We start from the raw sequence: 12,850 nt of genomic DNA on the forward strand, positions 1-12,850 counted from the left end.
AGGGGGGGGGGGGGTTGGATACTTGAACACCAGATGTGCCAGACAGAAGGCTTCGACAAACAGTTCCTAACCAACTGCATTAGGCAGCAGCTGTTGGCACTTGATGGTTGTATTGAATCTATTGATGTATATCGGTGTGTTTACGTTTGAAGTTGTTATTGTTGTGGCTTTTCCAAAATTCCCAAACAATGAAAGCAAACCAAGTACTATCTGGTTATTGTGTTGATCCATTCCTTTGGAATACTCAAACAATCCATTCAACTAATTTGCAAAGCGTTGGGTAGAGAGGACTGATCTAGCTTGAAGCCCAAAGGAGAGATGAACAACATTGCTCTTGCCAAGGCAGAGGAGGAGTGGCATGAAGTGTACTCCTTGTGGTCATTGCAGTGAGGGCACTTCGCATACAATCGAGCTCTCTTCTTGAGCATATTTTCACCCACTGTAATTACTTGGATATGTTATCCACATAATCATCTATCAATTGTAAGGTCACATCGCTCAGGCTGGACCATTGGCTTAGCCTTCTTCTCTTTTGCTTTTTGGCCGAGTCTCTATCTCGAGCACTCATGGAGAATGGGGTTTGATTGCCTACCTCTGCCGCAGATCAGGACATCCAGGCCCAGTGGGCTCTAATTACATCTATGGAAATCTCACAAGGCCCAATCTCCCACTCACAGTTACTTGGGCTCATCTGTTTTGTTGAAGGGTGTGGGTCCCACAAGCTTCGTTTCTTTTTCCCTTCAGGGAAACCTAATCAGCTTCTACCTTCTTGTGTGCTCTCCTGTCGAGGCCCCCTGGGGAATCTAGGCCATCTTTTTACCTAATACACATTCACCTAATCAATTATTGGCACTGGTGGATCACAAATTCAGAACTATCATCTCCCCAATCTCCCCGGTGGGCTGGGTTTGTAGAACTTAAAGCACAATACTTAACCAGTCTACAATTTATTGCATGACTAAAAGAAGCCATGGTAGGACCGGATTCTCTTTAATGCACATCCAATGGTTGGAAGCACATGGGCATGCAGCCCAAGGGACTCTCAGTCCTTAGATATGTGTTGTACATCTTACCGCAATAAGAGAAACTCCATGCAATGGCAAACACTTAGGGATATTTTGTCTAGAGTAATTGTTAGGTGGTAGAGATTTGTCCCACCTATTAGAATGGTTGGGTGACAGAGATTTGTCCCACCTATTGTCATTAAAAGTGTGCCGAAGGACATTTATGAAAGCAAAATGTATTGATGCCATTGCCTAACCATATGCCCTGCTCGTACATCCAGATAAGGAGTACAAATGGAAGATGCGAGGAACCTACTGTAACTAAAAACACAACCACATAAAGCATAGTATTTATATTGAGATTCAAGAAATTCTTCCTACAAAAATAAAAAAGAAAAGACTCAAGAAATTCTTATATCCAATGCTTGACATGAAATGAGACTTTCTATGTGGATATAATACTTCTAGTGTTATCCAAACTATTAATCTCGAGTTGGGATATTGTAATACACCTAAAGAAGAGGGATTACTATGATGTTAGGGTGCAGGTTCTCATCCAAACAAGATGGGATCAAATTGTTCAATAAGGGTTTTAACGAGGAGAAAGTGTGTGGTATTGGGATCCATAGAAATGTAAGAGGGCATGTGTATAAAAATTTGCACACTAGCATTGTGGTAATAATTTTCATTGCACTTAAATACTCTTTTTTTTTTTTTTTTTTTTTGAGAAAAAAAATAGTCCAACTTGCTTTTGATGACGTAGGGTTAAAGAACGTAGGTCAAGTCCCTTTTTTTATTGAGTTAGGATCATATGGGTTTGTGCCAAAATTGAGGGGAACCGTTGGATCTCATCATCAACTTCGAGCCAAAGCAATATAAAATCCAATTTTCTTGTTTTTCCTAAACAAATCCCTTCCATTATAAGCAAACACTTGTCCATTCAATCAAGTTTTGCATATACCCCCGAGGGGAATCTAAATATCCTCAGCATAGATACTTTACCATAGGGCTATGGCCCACCTCCAATTCCAAACCCTCCTGATACATCAGCAATTCATTAACCACACGATTCCAATCCAATGGTCTTTGTTATACTGTATAGATATCTACTCTGTAGTGGATGCATTGTCTCGGAGGTCATTTATGTCAACAGGGATTCTGGTTTAATCGGAATCAACTCCCGATTGACGGGAGGAAGAGAAGGCAAAACTATCTCTGCAACAAAAAAGTGCAGAAGAAGAAGAAGAAGCTCAGAAGCGGCATCGACGTTGGAGGAGGAGGAGAAAAGGAAGAATTAGTGAAGAAGAAGAAGAATATGAGAGCGTTTCCGGCGATCGATGGCACCGGGAAAAGTATGAAATCAACAATGCCTTCCCGTAACGGTAACTTAAAACCATCACCCTCGTCTCTTCCCTTAGTGGTATCCCTCAACTGCCTCGAAGATTGCAGCTTCGAAAAAGAATCCTTATCAGGCATCGCCACCGTTGAGCATGTGGGTCTCAACCGACTCGCAGAAGGTCGGATCGAGTCCGCCGCCGCAGTTCTCCTTCACTCGCTGGCCTTCCTGCCACGTGCCGCCCAGCGCCGCCTCCAGACATGGCAACTCATTATCTGCTTGGGCTCTTCCGACCGCTCCGTTGATTCTTCCCTCGCCACCGATCTCGGCCTTCGCCTTGTCCACGTCGATGCTTCACGTGCGGAAGAGATCGCGGACACCGTCATGGCTCTCTTCCTTGGCTTGCTTCGCCGGACTCACTTGCTTTCTCGCCACGCATTCTCAGCTTCTGGCTGGCTTGGTTCTGTCCAGCCGCTTTGCCGCGGAATGCGAAGGTGTCGAGGTCTTGTATTGGGGATTGTTGGTAGATCTGCTTCTGCTAGGTCTTTGGCTACAAGGAGCTTGGCGTTTAAGATGAGTGTGCTTTATTTCGATGTTCAAGAGGTACTCATTCAAGTAACTGCCTGACATTTCTAACTCATAATCAAAAATAAAAAAATTTCCCAGTGAAAGTTGAATCTTGATCTGATCCTCTTTAATCTCCTACACGGGACATGCCTCTTCCATTTGGTTGAATTTCAATTGCTACCGTAATCTGTTGTTTCAAGTTCTTGCTTTGGACCATCTTTTGAGTTTAAGTACTCTTTGGCGCTCATAGATTTGAACTGATTGACTGTGTTATTGTCTTCGAGTCCAAATCGCTGTGAAGTGTTATATGGTGATACTGTCAGTGTACCTGCTTGAGTTTTTGGCTTTTTTCGCTCTGTTCTCTTGTCTTAGAGGAGAGTACACGAGAAGTTCAGCTGGTGGTAAATCTGAAAATGTAGATAATTCACCAGCCATAGTGGACATTCTAGGAATCCAAATGCTTTATACCCAAAATGCATCCACACATCGACTTTAAGGTTATCAATCGGTAGGTAGTATATAGGTTTCTCTTCCCTTTTCCTCATGGTTTTCATTTCATTTATTTAGATCTCGCAGGGTTCGTGTCTTCAACTTCCTTTTTCTTCTTCAATCTAAGCCACTTAACCTTCAGTCATTAAAGAAGACCAAATTCTGTTCTCCCGTGGAAAGGTGCCGACCAGTTCTCACCAAATGAAAACTGATCTCAGCAGTAGGACTATGAAATTCATTTCTTTTTGAGCGGAGTGGAATGGCGATCTTAGAAACTGAAGTCTTTACTGTTAACTTTGAGAAACCACCAAATCTTGATGAGGTTTTAAATTTTTTCCAATGAACAGCTCCATAAATAGGAGGGAAAAATTTTCTGTACTGTGATGGAATGAAAAGTCAAATTTGTGTGAGTTGTCCCATGTCCAACTTGTTGTGATGGTGCCCCTATTCATGAATGTTCTATTGGGTTGAATTTCCTGTAGTTTTCTATGAGATTCAAAATGTATTGTGCTGTTACATTATATGTCCTATGCACTCTTTGGATTCAAACTGTAGTGTGATGGAATGAGAAGTCAAATTTGTGCGAGTAATCCCATGTCAAATTTGGTGGTGGATGTAATGCATGTAGGACACTTTGGCTTGATTGATCTATATGGTACGTCAGGTAGAGAGCCAGTACGTTATTATAGTCTTTCGTTATAAGCGTGTGGCTGATTTGTACTGGTGCGTCAGGTTGATGGCCGGTACTTATTATAATTAACCATAACCCGTCAATCTTTTTGCATGGATCCTCGCGTTCGTCCTTGCTTGGAATCTCCGTGTAGCTGACCCCATTAAGTTGGGATAAGGTTTTGGATGTTGTTGTTGTTGTTGGACTCTTTAGATTCTTATTGAATTTGATTTAACTTCTCTTCTATCTAATTCTCCTTTCACAGGGTAAAGGGAAATCAGGCAGGCCTTCTATAAAATTTCCTCCAGCTGCTCGGAGAATGGATACACTTAATGATTTACTTGCAGCGAGTGACCTTATTTCACTTCATTGTGCTCTGTCAAATGAGACTGTTCAGATTATTAGTGCTGAATGTTTGCAGCATATAAAACCTGGTAATATTTTGTGTTAAAGTGATAATTCTTCCAATCCCTCCATATGCATATTGAAAGGGTATGTGTTCTTTTCTGCAGGAGCATTCCTAGTGAACACGGGGAGCAGTCAGCTGTTAGATGATTGTGCTTTGAAGCAGCTTTTGATTGATGGAACTATTGCTGGCTGTGCACTAGATGGTGCTGAAGGGCCACAGTGGATGGAAGCATGGGTATGAGCATTAGCCTTAGGGTATGAATTGTTATCTTATATGCATGGGATCATTAAGGCATTGATACATTATTTGTGGCATGATTATTCCTTGCGATGTATGATTTTTTGGTCTATAATTTTTAGTGTTGGTCACTTATTCCCCATTCTATTTGTTGGCAAAATAAATCCTGCAAGGGTAAGATTATTAGCATTTATTGTTGTTGGACATTCACCTGCCAACAACAATGTTAGATGTATTACTAGTGAGGATGTTCAATCAGCAATTAAGGCTTAGAAATTCAATTTTAAAACTTGGCAAAGGACAAAAGATGAGAGGAATTCCCAAGGTATATATTCAGCAGAAACGAAGCTAAGAACGATTAAGATTAAAGAGAGGTGGAATAATTATTTCTACAGTTTACCAAATGAAAAGAAAACTAGTAATAGTATTTTAGAAGGTATTTATAACATTCAAGAACGTACAAATCGTTGATATATATGGAAAATTAGGGTGGTTGAAGTAAAAGAAGCCTTGAAAAAGATCAAAATAGGTAAAGTAGTGGGCCTAGATGGTATCCCGATATAAGTTTGGAAGAGCGTAGGAATTTGTGGATTATTGTGGCTAACTAGGATTTTGATAAGATTTTGAGCGCAAGGAAAATGCTGGATGGATGGAGAAATAATGTATGGTTGAATAGGGACACTCAACCCCAAATAGAGCCGAACAACTCCAACACAGGTACTGTTAATGTTCTAACTATGCGCAAACCACTAACAATAATATAGGTGTATCAGCTAGGACACACAGATGTAGAGAAGTCCAGCGACAGTATGGGGATCAAACTTCTATTATTCATAGGACTCAAATAATACTCACAACAGACTCTAATAACAGGACATAAACCCCAGAAAATTAAGTAGCAATCTGGACAGAACTGTAATACCTGTAAACTTGAGAAATTAGGTCAAACAAAGAAATTTCAGATCTCATAAAATGGACCAGAAAGGGTGATGCGGCACCGACAAGGGTCTACAAGAGAGGGCCCAAGACCAAGGTCGACCCAAGTGGCTGACTGGGTCGACCAGATCTGGTCCAAGTCAGCCCACGATTTGGGCTGCTGATGGGGTTACTAATTAGTTATTGAGTTTCTAATTTAGTTTCTATTTTCAGTCTTACTTTAGTTTCTAAATTCTGTTTTAAAGTAGTTTCTAATTTCAGTCAGATCTAGTTTCGTTTTTCAGTTTTAGTTTTTAGTAACTTATGTAATCAGTTTTAGTAATCCAGAATTAGTAATTTCTGAGTTACTAATTTTTTGTAAATTCCATCATTAATATAAATAAAGAGAAGTGCAGACATAGCCCACGATTTTGACAATTAAAAAAAAAAACTTCCATGTTGCTGCCGCTGGGTGTTCTTCATGGCTGTACCTTTGTGTTTGATCAAGGGTTAGGATTGGTGTGTGATCCGATCGACACTCTGCGGCGAGAAGTCCGGGTGGGTCTTTTATTATCTGGTTTTCTTATTGGATTCTCTTCTCCAGCAGTTCAGGTAAGTGATCTAACTTCTCTGCAGATTTCTGGGTTGGTTTTCTCTGTTTTTCTCCCTGTCGGCTTCACTGTTGTTGGAGATCTGACCACCTGATCAATCCCATATTCTGATCGAAGGTTGACCATATCCAGAGGGGGAATCGACCCAATTTTGGGATCAATGTGGCCACTGGACCTTGCTGAAGTGACCACTCACTCAGTTCTGGCTGATTGTCAAATCTGCCCAGATTTAGGTTCTGATTTCTGCTCTGTGTTGCTGTGAAATTCTGGACCGTTAGCATCTGTTGATCTGAAATTATTTGAGGTCTTATATTGTTATTAAAATTTCTGGTTTTAGTCCTAAGACTGCTGCTGAATTATTTCGATTCTGTGTTACTGTTCATTGAGATCGACTGTCAATTCTGGTTTGTTGTTGAAGTCTGATTTTCTGCTATAAGTTGCTGCTGGTTTTTGGTTGCTCTTTGGTCTAAAAGTTCCTGTAGTTTTGGGTCTAATTGGGTGTCCAATTTAGTCTTACATTAAAAGGCTGATTTTCTAGTCTAAGGAAGCTTGTAAGATGCTTAATAAAATCCCAATACCATGGCCTGATTTGATGGCTGAATACTGAGATCTGAAATTCTTGATTCAGGTCACAAAAAAAAGGAAACTTTCAGTAACTTGAAAAATAGGCCTCTGTGACCGAGCAGGCTGGGTCAAGTGGCCTTCTTTGAGTCCCAGTTAGACCCCCAATAGATGGCCTGCAATGGCCTGAAGATGAGAGAAATAAGTGTGGTTGATTACAGAAGAGGTCCTTCCAAAGCTGCCGCAGGTCTTGGACTTGTCTTCTCAGATCTCAGCAGTGGTAGCAGGTGTTGGGGCTTGTATTTAGGCTTCAAACTGAACTTGAGCAGGGTTGGAATCACTCAGGAAAACAATGTAGATAAAGGAGAAAGAAAGGAAATTGATGGAAGGGAAGAAGGGGGGAAGAAGAAGAAGGTGATAATGGGTTGAGCCTCTCACCTAAGCTGCATCTACATCCTTTCATTACCTCAAATTGTGGGGGACCTCTTAAGGGTCATTACATTATTTGGGCATAAGGTTTGCCTCATAAAAGGAAAGAAATAAAATAGAAACTGAACAAATAGTAGGTAAAAAAGTGGAGAAAGAAACTGATTGCTTTCCTTAGTTAAAGACTTTCCTAAACTGAACTCAGTTGCTTGTTAACAACTGTTTACAAGAGGAATAAAATGAAAAGGAAGAAATCAAGTCTTTTAGAAACCTTCTAAACCTTCCAATCAATGACAAACCTTCTAAACCTTCCAATCAATGGCCCTTTGTGTCTTGCGGTCCAAGGCACATGAATAAAGACAAAATCTTCAAAGACTCCAAATAGGAGAGCAAGTTTAATGATCTACATCTGTCTCCCACTATTGGGGCTGGCCTGGACCAGCCTTTTGATGCTGTATTTTCTCCTATAAATCAACCTGCATCAAGAAAAAGAATTCTGGTACCAATTTATAATAATAAAGGTGAGATTCAAAGCTATAATAATTGTAGAGGAATTAAACTCATGTTCCATTCTATTATGGGAGAAAGTAATTGAAGCTTGCTTGAGACAAAAAACTGATATTTTGGATAACCAATTTGGTTTTATGCTTGGGAAATCAACCACAAAAGATATTTATTTGCTTAGAAGACTGATGGAAAAATTTAGAGTATAATATGAATGACTTTCATATGGTCTTTATTGATTTGGAAAAAGCTTATGATAGAGTTCCTTGAGAATTAGTTTGGAAAGTTTTAGAGAAGAAAACTTGTCGAGTATAATTAGAGATATGTATCATGATGTAGTGACTAGCGTAAAAAATGTGAGGGGCAGAGTAGTGAGGTTCCCAATAGTTGTTGGATTACACCAAGGTTCAGCTGTAAACTCGTATTTGTTTACACTAATCATGGATGAGTTGTCTAGAGACATTCAAGGTCAGATCCCTTGGTGTATGCAGTTTGCAGATGATATAGTTCAGGTGATTGAAACAAATGTTGGAAAACACAGAGTTGAATTTATGGAGATCAACCTTAGAATCAGAAGGTTTGAAGATGAGTAGAACAAAAACATAGTATATGAGGTGTAACTTTACTCAACAATAAGACAGAGAGGTGGTGAAAATTGATGATATGGAGTTGCCACAAATTGATAATTTTAGATACCTAGGTTCAATTATGAAAAATGAAGGAGAAATAGAGAATGATATTATGCAAAGAATTAGAATAGGGTGGATGAAATGGAAGGATGCATACAGAGTGTTGTGTGATCGACGTATCTCTTTAAAACTAAAAGGGAAATTTTATTAAATAGTTGTACAACCAGCAATGACATGGGGTTGAATGTTGTGCAGTACAAAAAAAGACATTTAAACAAACTTAATATGGCCAAAGTGAGGATGTTGCGGTTGAGTGGTAAAACAATGAAAGATAAAATAATAATAAAAAAAAAAAAAAAAATAAAAAAAAAAAACGAACAAAATAGGTCAAACTTGGGCATTGCCTCTATTCATGATAAGTTGAGAGAAGCTTGTCTGAAGTGACATGGACATGTGCAATGGGGGCGTTTGAATGCCCCAGTACAATGAAGTGATTTATTTCAAATTGAATGAGCTAAAAGAGCAAGAGGTAGGCCCAAATATAATCATAGAAGTGAGTCAAGCATTAGTATAGCTTAGGATTGGAATCTTGTATGGCGATGAATAGAGTTGATTGGAGAAATAAGATCCATGATGGATAATGATATAGTAAAAATTGAGGTGAGAGAGACTTCACAAAGTGACTACTTTAGATAGTTGGGGTTAACCATAAATAAAGAAGGTGACATAGAGAATGATGTTTCATAGAGAATCAAAGTAGGATGGATGAAATAGAGAGGTGCGTCCAAAGTGTTGTGGCACCGGCGTATCCCTTTAAAGTTTAAGGGGAAAGATTCTATAGGACTGTTGTGCGACTAGCTATGATGTATGGGCGGAATGTTGGGCAGTTAAGAAGTGTCATATAAAGAAGCTATGTGTAGCTGAGATGAGGATGTTAAGATGGATGTGCGGCAAAACTAGAAAGGATAAAATAAGGAATGAGCATATTAGAGCTGATTTGGGAGTTGCTCCGATTAATGACAAGCGCTGTGAATGCCGATTGGGGTGGTATGGCCATGGTCAAAGGAGGCATGAGGATGTACTCTATAAGGAGGGATTTGATGCATATTGAAGGAGATAAAAGAGCTAGGGGCAGGCCAAAAATGACCATAGGTAAAGCGGTAAGGAATGACATGAATAGTCTCGGTCATGTCCCTAGTTTGACTTTGGATAGAGCCTATTGGAGGGCAAGGATCTATGTAGCCAACCCATGTAGCTAAGCTTCTCCTCACTTGTTAGACTGTGCCTCTTTCCCCTTACTCTCACCTTTCCTCTTTTTATTTTTTTTCCTTCCCACAATTCTGTGTGGACGTTTTTCCTATTTTGTTGTTGTTTGTTTTTGTAGAAGCCTACGAAATCAGATTTAGGAACCAAGATTTCTAATCTTGGGTATCTGATTAAGATTGGTCTTGACCGAAACTGATCCGGATTGGTTTGGGTCAAACAGATTTACCCTTGTTTTTCTTAAAATATTGATTTTTATTACATTTTTACCCTTAGGTCCTACCGGGAGATCAATATCAGATCTGTCAAGACTCATGATTGGTCTCGACTAATACCGATCCGATCCGAGGATTTCACCGATCCCGATCTGATATGTGAAACCATTTTAGGAACTCAATTGAAAACCAGATTTAAAGAGAAATATAATAACACACAATCAAAGATTCAAATATGGTCCAAAAGATGGTCGAAGGTCGATCTTATGGAGAAGAACGGAGATAGTGGTGAATGAGAAGGTGGTGCAGAACGCATTGGATACGACTCCCACACAACCTTAAAAACCCCCTTCTCCATACTCCTTCCCTCCCTTACACCACTCAATTGGACCCATCCTCTATATCCTCGACGACTCCCCCGTCACCTACGAAGGGAGAGTGCTTGTGTGTTTGTTGCTAGGAAGAAAAATAAAAAAGAGAAAACCGAACTTAGAGTAGCAGGGGGAAGGGAGAGAAGCACACTACCACACACTCACTTTGAGCAATCAATCAACAATTTCTATGTTCAAATCATTGTGTCCATTATTGGGCACATGCACATGTTTAAAGAGAAAACCGAAACAACTTGTAACTAAACTCTAACAGTCCTATGTATCCTACCCAAGCAACATAAGAAATTAAAAGACATGAAATAAATAAACTACTTACAACCCTTGTTGGACCAAAATCCGGGTTGGATCGATTCAGTCTGGGTTTGGGCTTCCAAAGTCGGCCATGCTTGTGATGCGGATCCGGGTTCCAAAAGTCGAAATCGGATCGCTTATGGGGCCACAATTAACAAATAATTCAATTTAGACAAACCAGTGGTAGTAATATAATTTATGGCACAACTTAAAAACCATTTTAAAGTGAAATAGCTGAATGGGGACATATCTGGAATTAATCCCCAAAGAATACTCAGTTCTGGAAATTAATTTGACGTTTCTAATAAAGAGTGGCAGAATTGTAATTATAAGTCACCAAGCTAATAAATGGAAACAAGGAATAACATTAGATGAGGGAGGGGGAAAACAGCTCACGACAGCCATGGTTTTCATACCAAATTTCAATTATTCAAAACTTCAAATCTCCATATCAGTTTTCTTCCATTACATGGCTATATAAAGAGAATCAAAACATAAAATTGGTAGTTTATTAAAAATAGAAACTATCCTAATTCCAGGCAAATCGGATCGCTTATGTGCCCACAATTAACAAAGAAACTCAAAAGGTAATAAAAAGGTAAAGGCTGGGGTATAATAGGAAAGACAAAATTAAAGGGTTTTAAACCACAACTCACGAGTCTATCTTCGCCTTAGTTAACCAGCAGAGGCGGAAGAAACCAACAGCTTGCGAGGGGTAAATCTCCTTCAAATCTCCTCTATTAGGCCTGAAATTTCAAGCGAAGGCAGCCAATCCTGTGGCCTCATGATTCCGGCAGACAAGTACCTCAAACAGCAGGCAAGAAGGTGTGATACTCCCTGCTATTCAGATCTGGACGGTGGCTTTAGGTGTCCTGAGTTGCAGGTGTAGCTCCTCACAGCAGAGACCACTGTCGGGCCTGAGATTCAAGGCGTAGGGTCGCCCTTCAATGGAGAACTAACCCCCAAAAGTTGGTGAAGAAAGAAGGTGAAAAGAAGGAGACCTATCGATCTCTAAGGTGCTGCAACTGCTGCCCCGAACAGGGGCTGGGAGAGAAAACCAGCAAGGAGGAGAAAATAAGAAAATAAAAGAATAGGAAAGGGAAAAAATCCAGAAAAGAGAGAAATGGATAAAGAATATTAGAGAAGGGGGAGAAGGAAACCATCCATGGCAGCCAACGGTTCCAACCAAAACATACTTCTTCAAAAAAATTCAAATATGAGTTCTTCTCCATTCCATGGCTATTTAAAGAAAATAATGACATAACATTGGAAGCTAATTAAAAATGGAAACTAATCCTAAATAGGCACTGAAATAAAATCCAAGCTAAATAAATACCACAAACTAATTTCTAAACCGAAAAAGGAAAGTAAATAAGAAAATCCCAAATCAAAGAGATCCCTTCCATCGTCCAACTGCATCAGCTTGTCCAACCAATCAAGTGCTATTGTATCAATTCTCCTTTGTGAAAAGTACTCGACTCCATCAAGTTTGGAAAAGGACCAAGGAAGCCATCAGAGTCAACATGCTCAAGGAGGAACGAGCCCGCTAATTATGGAGCTTAATGTAGGGGAGATCTTTAGCAGGAAGAAACTTCATGGTTTGGTTGCTGTGCTTGAAAGAGTTGGGTTCTGTATGGCAACGTTTTTGTTTCAAAATGTTGTTTCCGACACAAAAAAAACATTTTTTGCATTTGTGTTTTTGACTGATTCTGTATCAGCAAATTTTGGTATGGTAAAACTAGAAAAACATTGTTTCACTCCAGAATAACATAAACATGTATGGAATGCACCTTAACAAAATCTTTCTTCTGTATATACCAAAATTACATAAAATGCGATGTTTATCAAGTTCATCATAACATTTCAAGATCCTTCAAAAAATTTCCACTAAAGTTATTACATAATTGTTTATCCTCGTAAAAAGGGTAAATAACAGATATTGATATGATTAGAAGCCATATCAATATAAACGTTGTGATATCATACATGAGATATTGGGGCGAGTTGCCTCGAAGCGGCTATTTTGAATGCCTTGGTTACAAGAATTAACCTGGACCCGATGATCATTGCACTCATCAGGCTTGTGTTCTTCTACACAAAAGAACCCGTTTGGATGGTCTTGATTTTCTGGGAATTTAAAAAACCATTGCCCTAGTTGTTGTCTGTATGAGATAGGTTCAAGATCATTCGACTTTGGCAACATGGACACCTGGGTGCTTCACTTTTCATATTTCTGCTAGATTACTAAACTTAGACATAAGCAAGCATAGGGCAAATAGAAAAGTCATCTATATTCACTATCATATTAAAAAAAAAAAAAAAAAAAAAAAA

General features: G+C 39.4%; 1 protein-coding gene across 1 annotated transcript in view; it reads left to right on the forward strand.

Moving 5' to 3' along the window:
• LOC122070958 (C-terminal binding protein AN-like) overlaps positions 1-12,850 on the forward strand; it is a 27,888-nt gene that overhangs the window by 5,531 nt on the left and 9,507 nt on the right. Inside the window, exons 3-5 of the mRNA XM_042635207.1 lie at positions 2,358-2,943; positions 4,332-4,500; positions 4,579-4,709. Of these exons, the coding sequence (XP_042491141.1) occupies positions 2,358-2,943; positions 4,332-4,500; positions 4,579-4,709 (886 nt within the window). The remainder of the gene's footprint in view (positions 1-2,357; positions 2,944-4,331; positions 4,501-4,578; positions 4,710-12,850) is intronic.

Source organism: Macadamia integrifolia, unplaced genomic scaffold, assembly GCF_013358625.1.
Source record: "Macadamia integrifolia cultivar HAES 741 unplaced genomic scaffold, SCU_Mint_v3 scaffold_15A, whole genome shotgun sequence".
In the NCBI taxonomy this organism is placed as follows: Eukaryota; Viridiplantae; Streptophyta; class Magnoliopsida; order Proteales; family Proteaceae; genus Macadamia; species Macadamia integrifolia.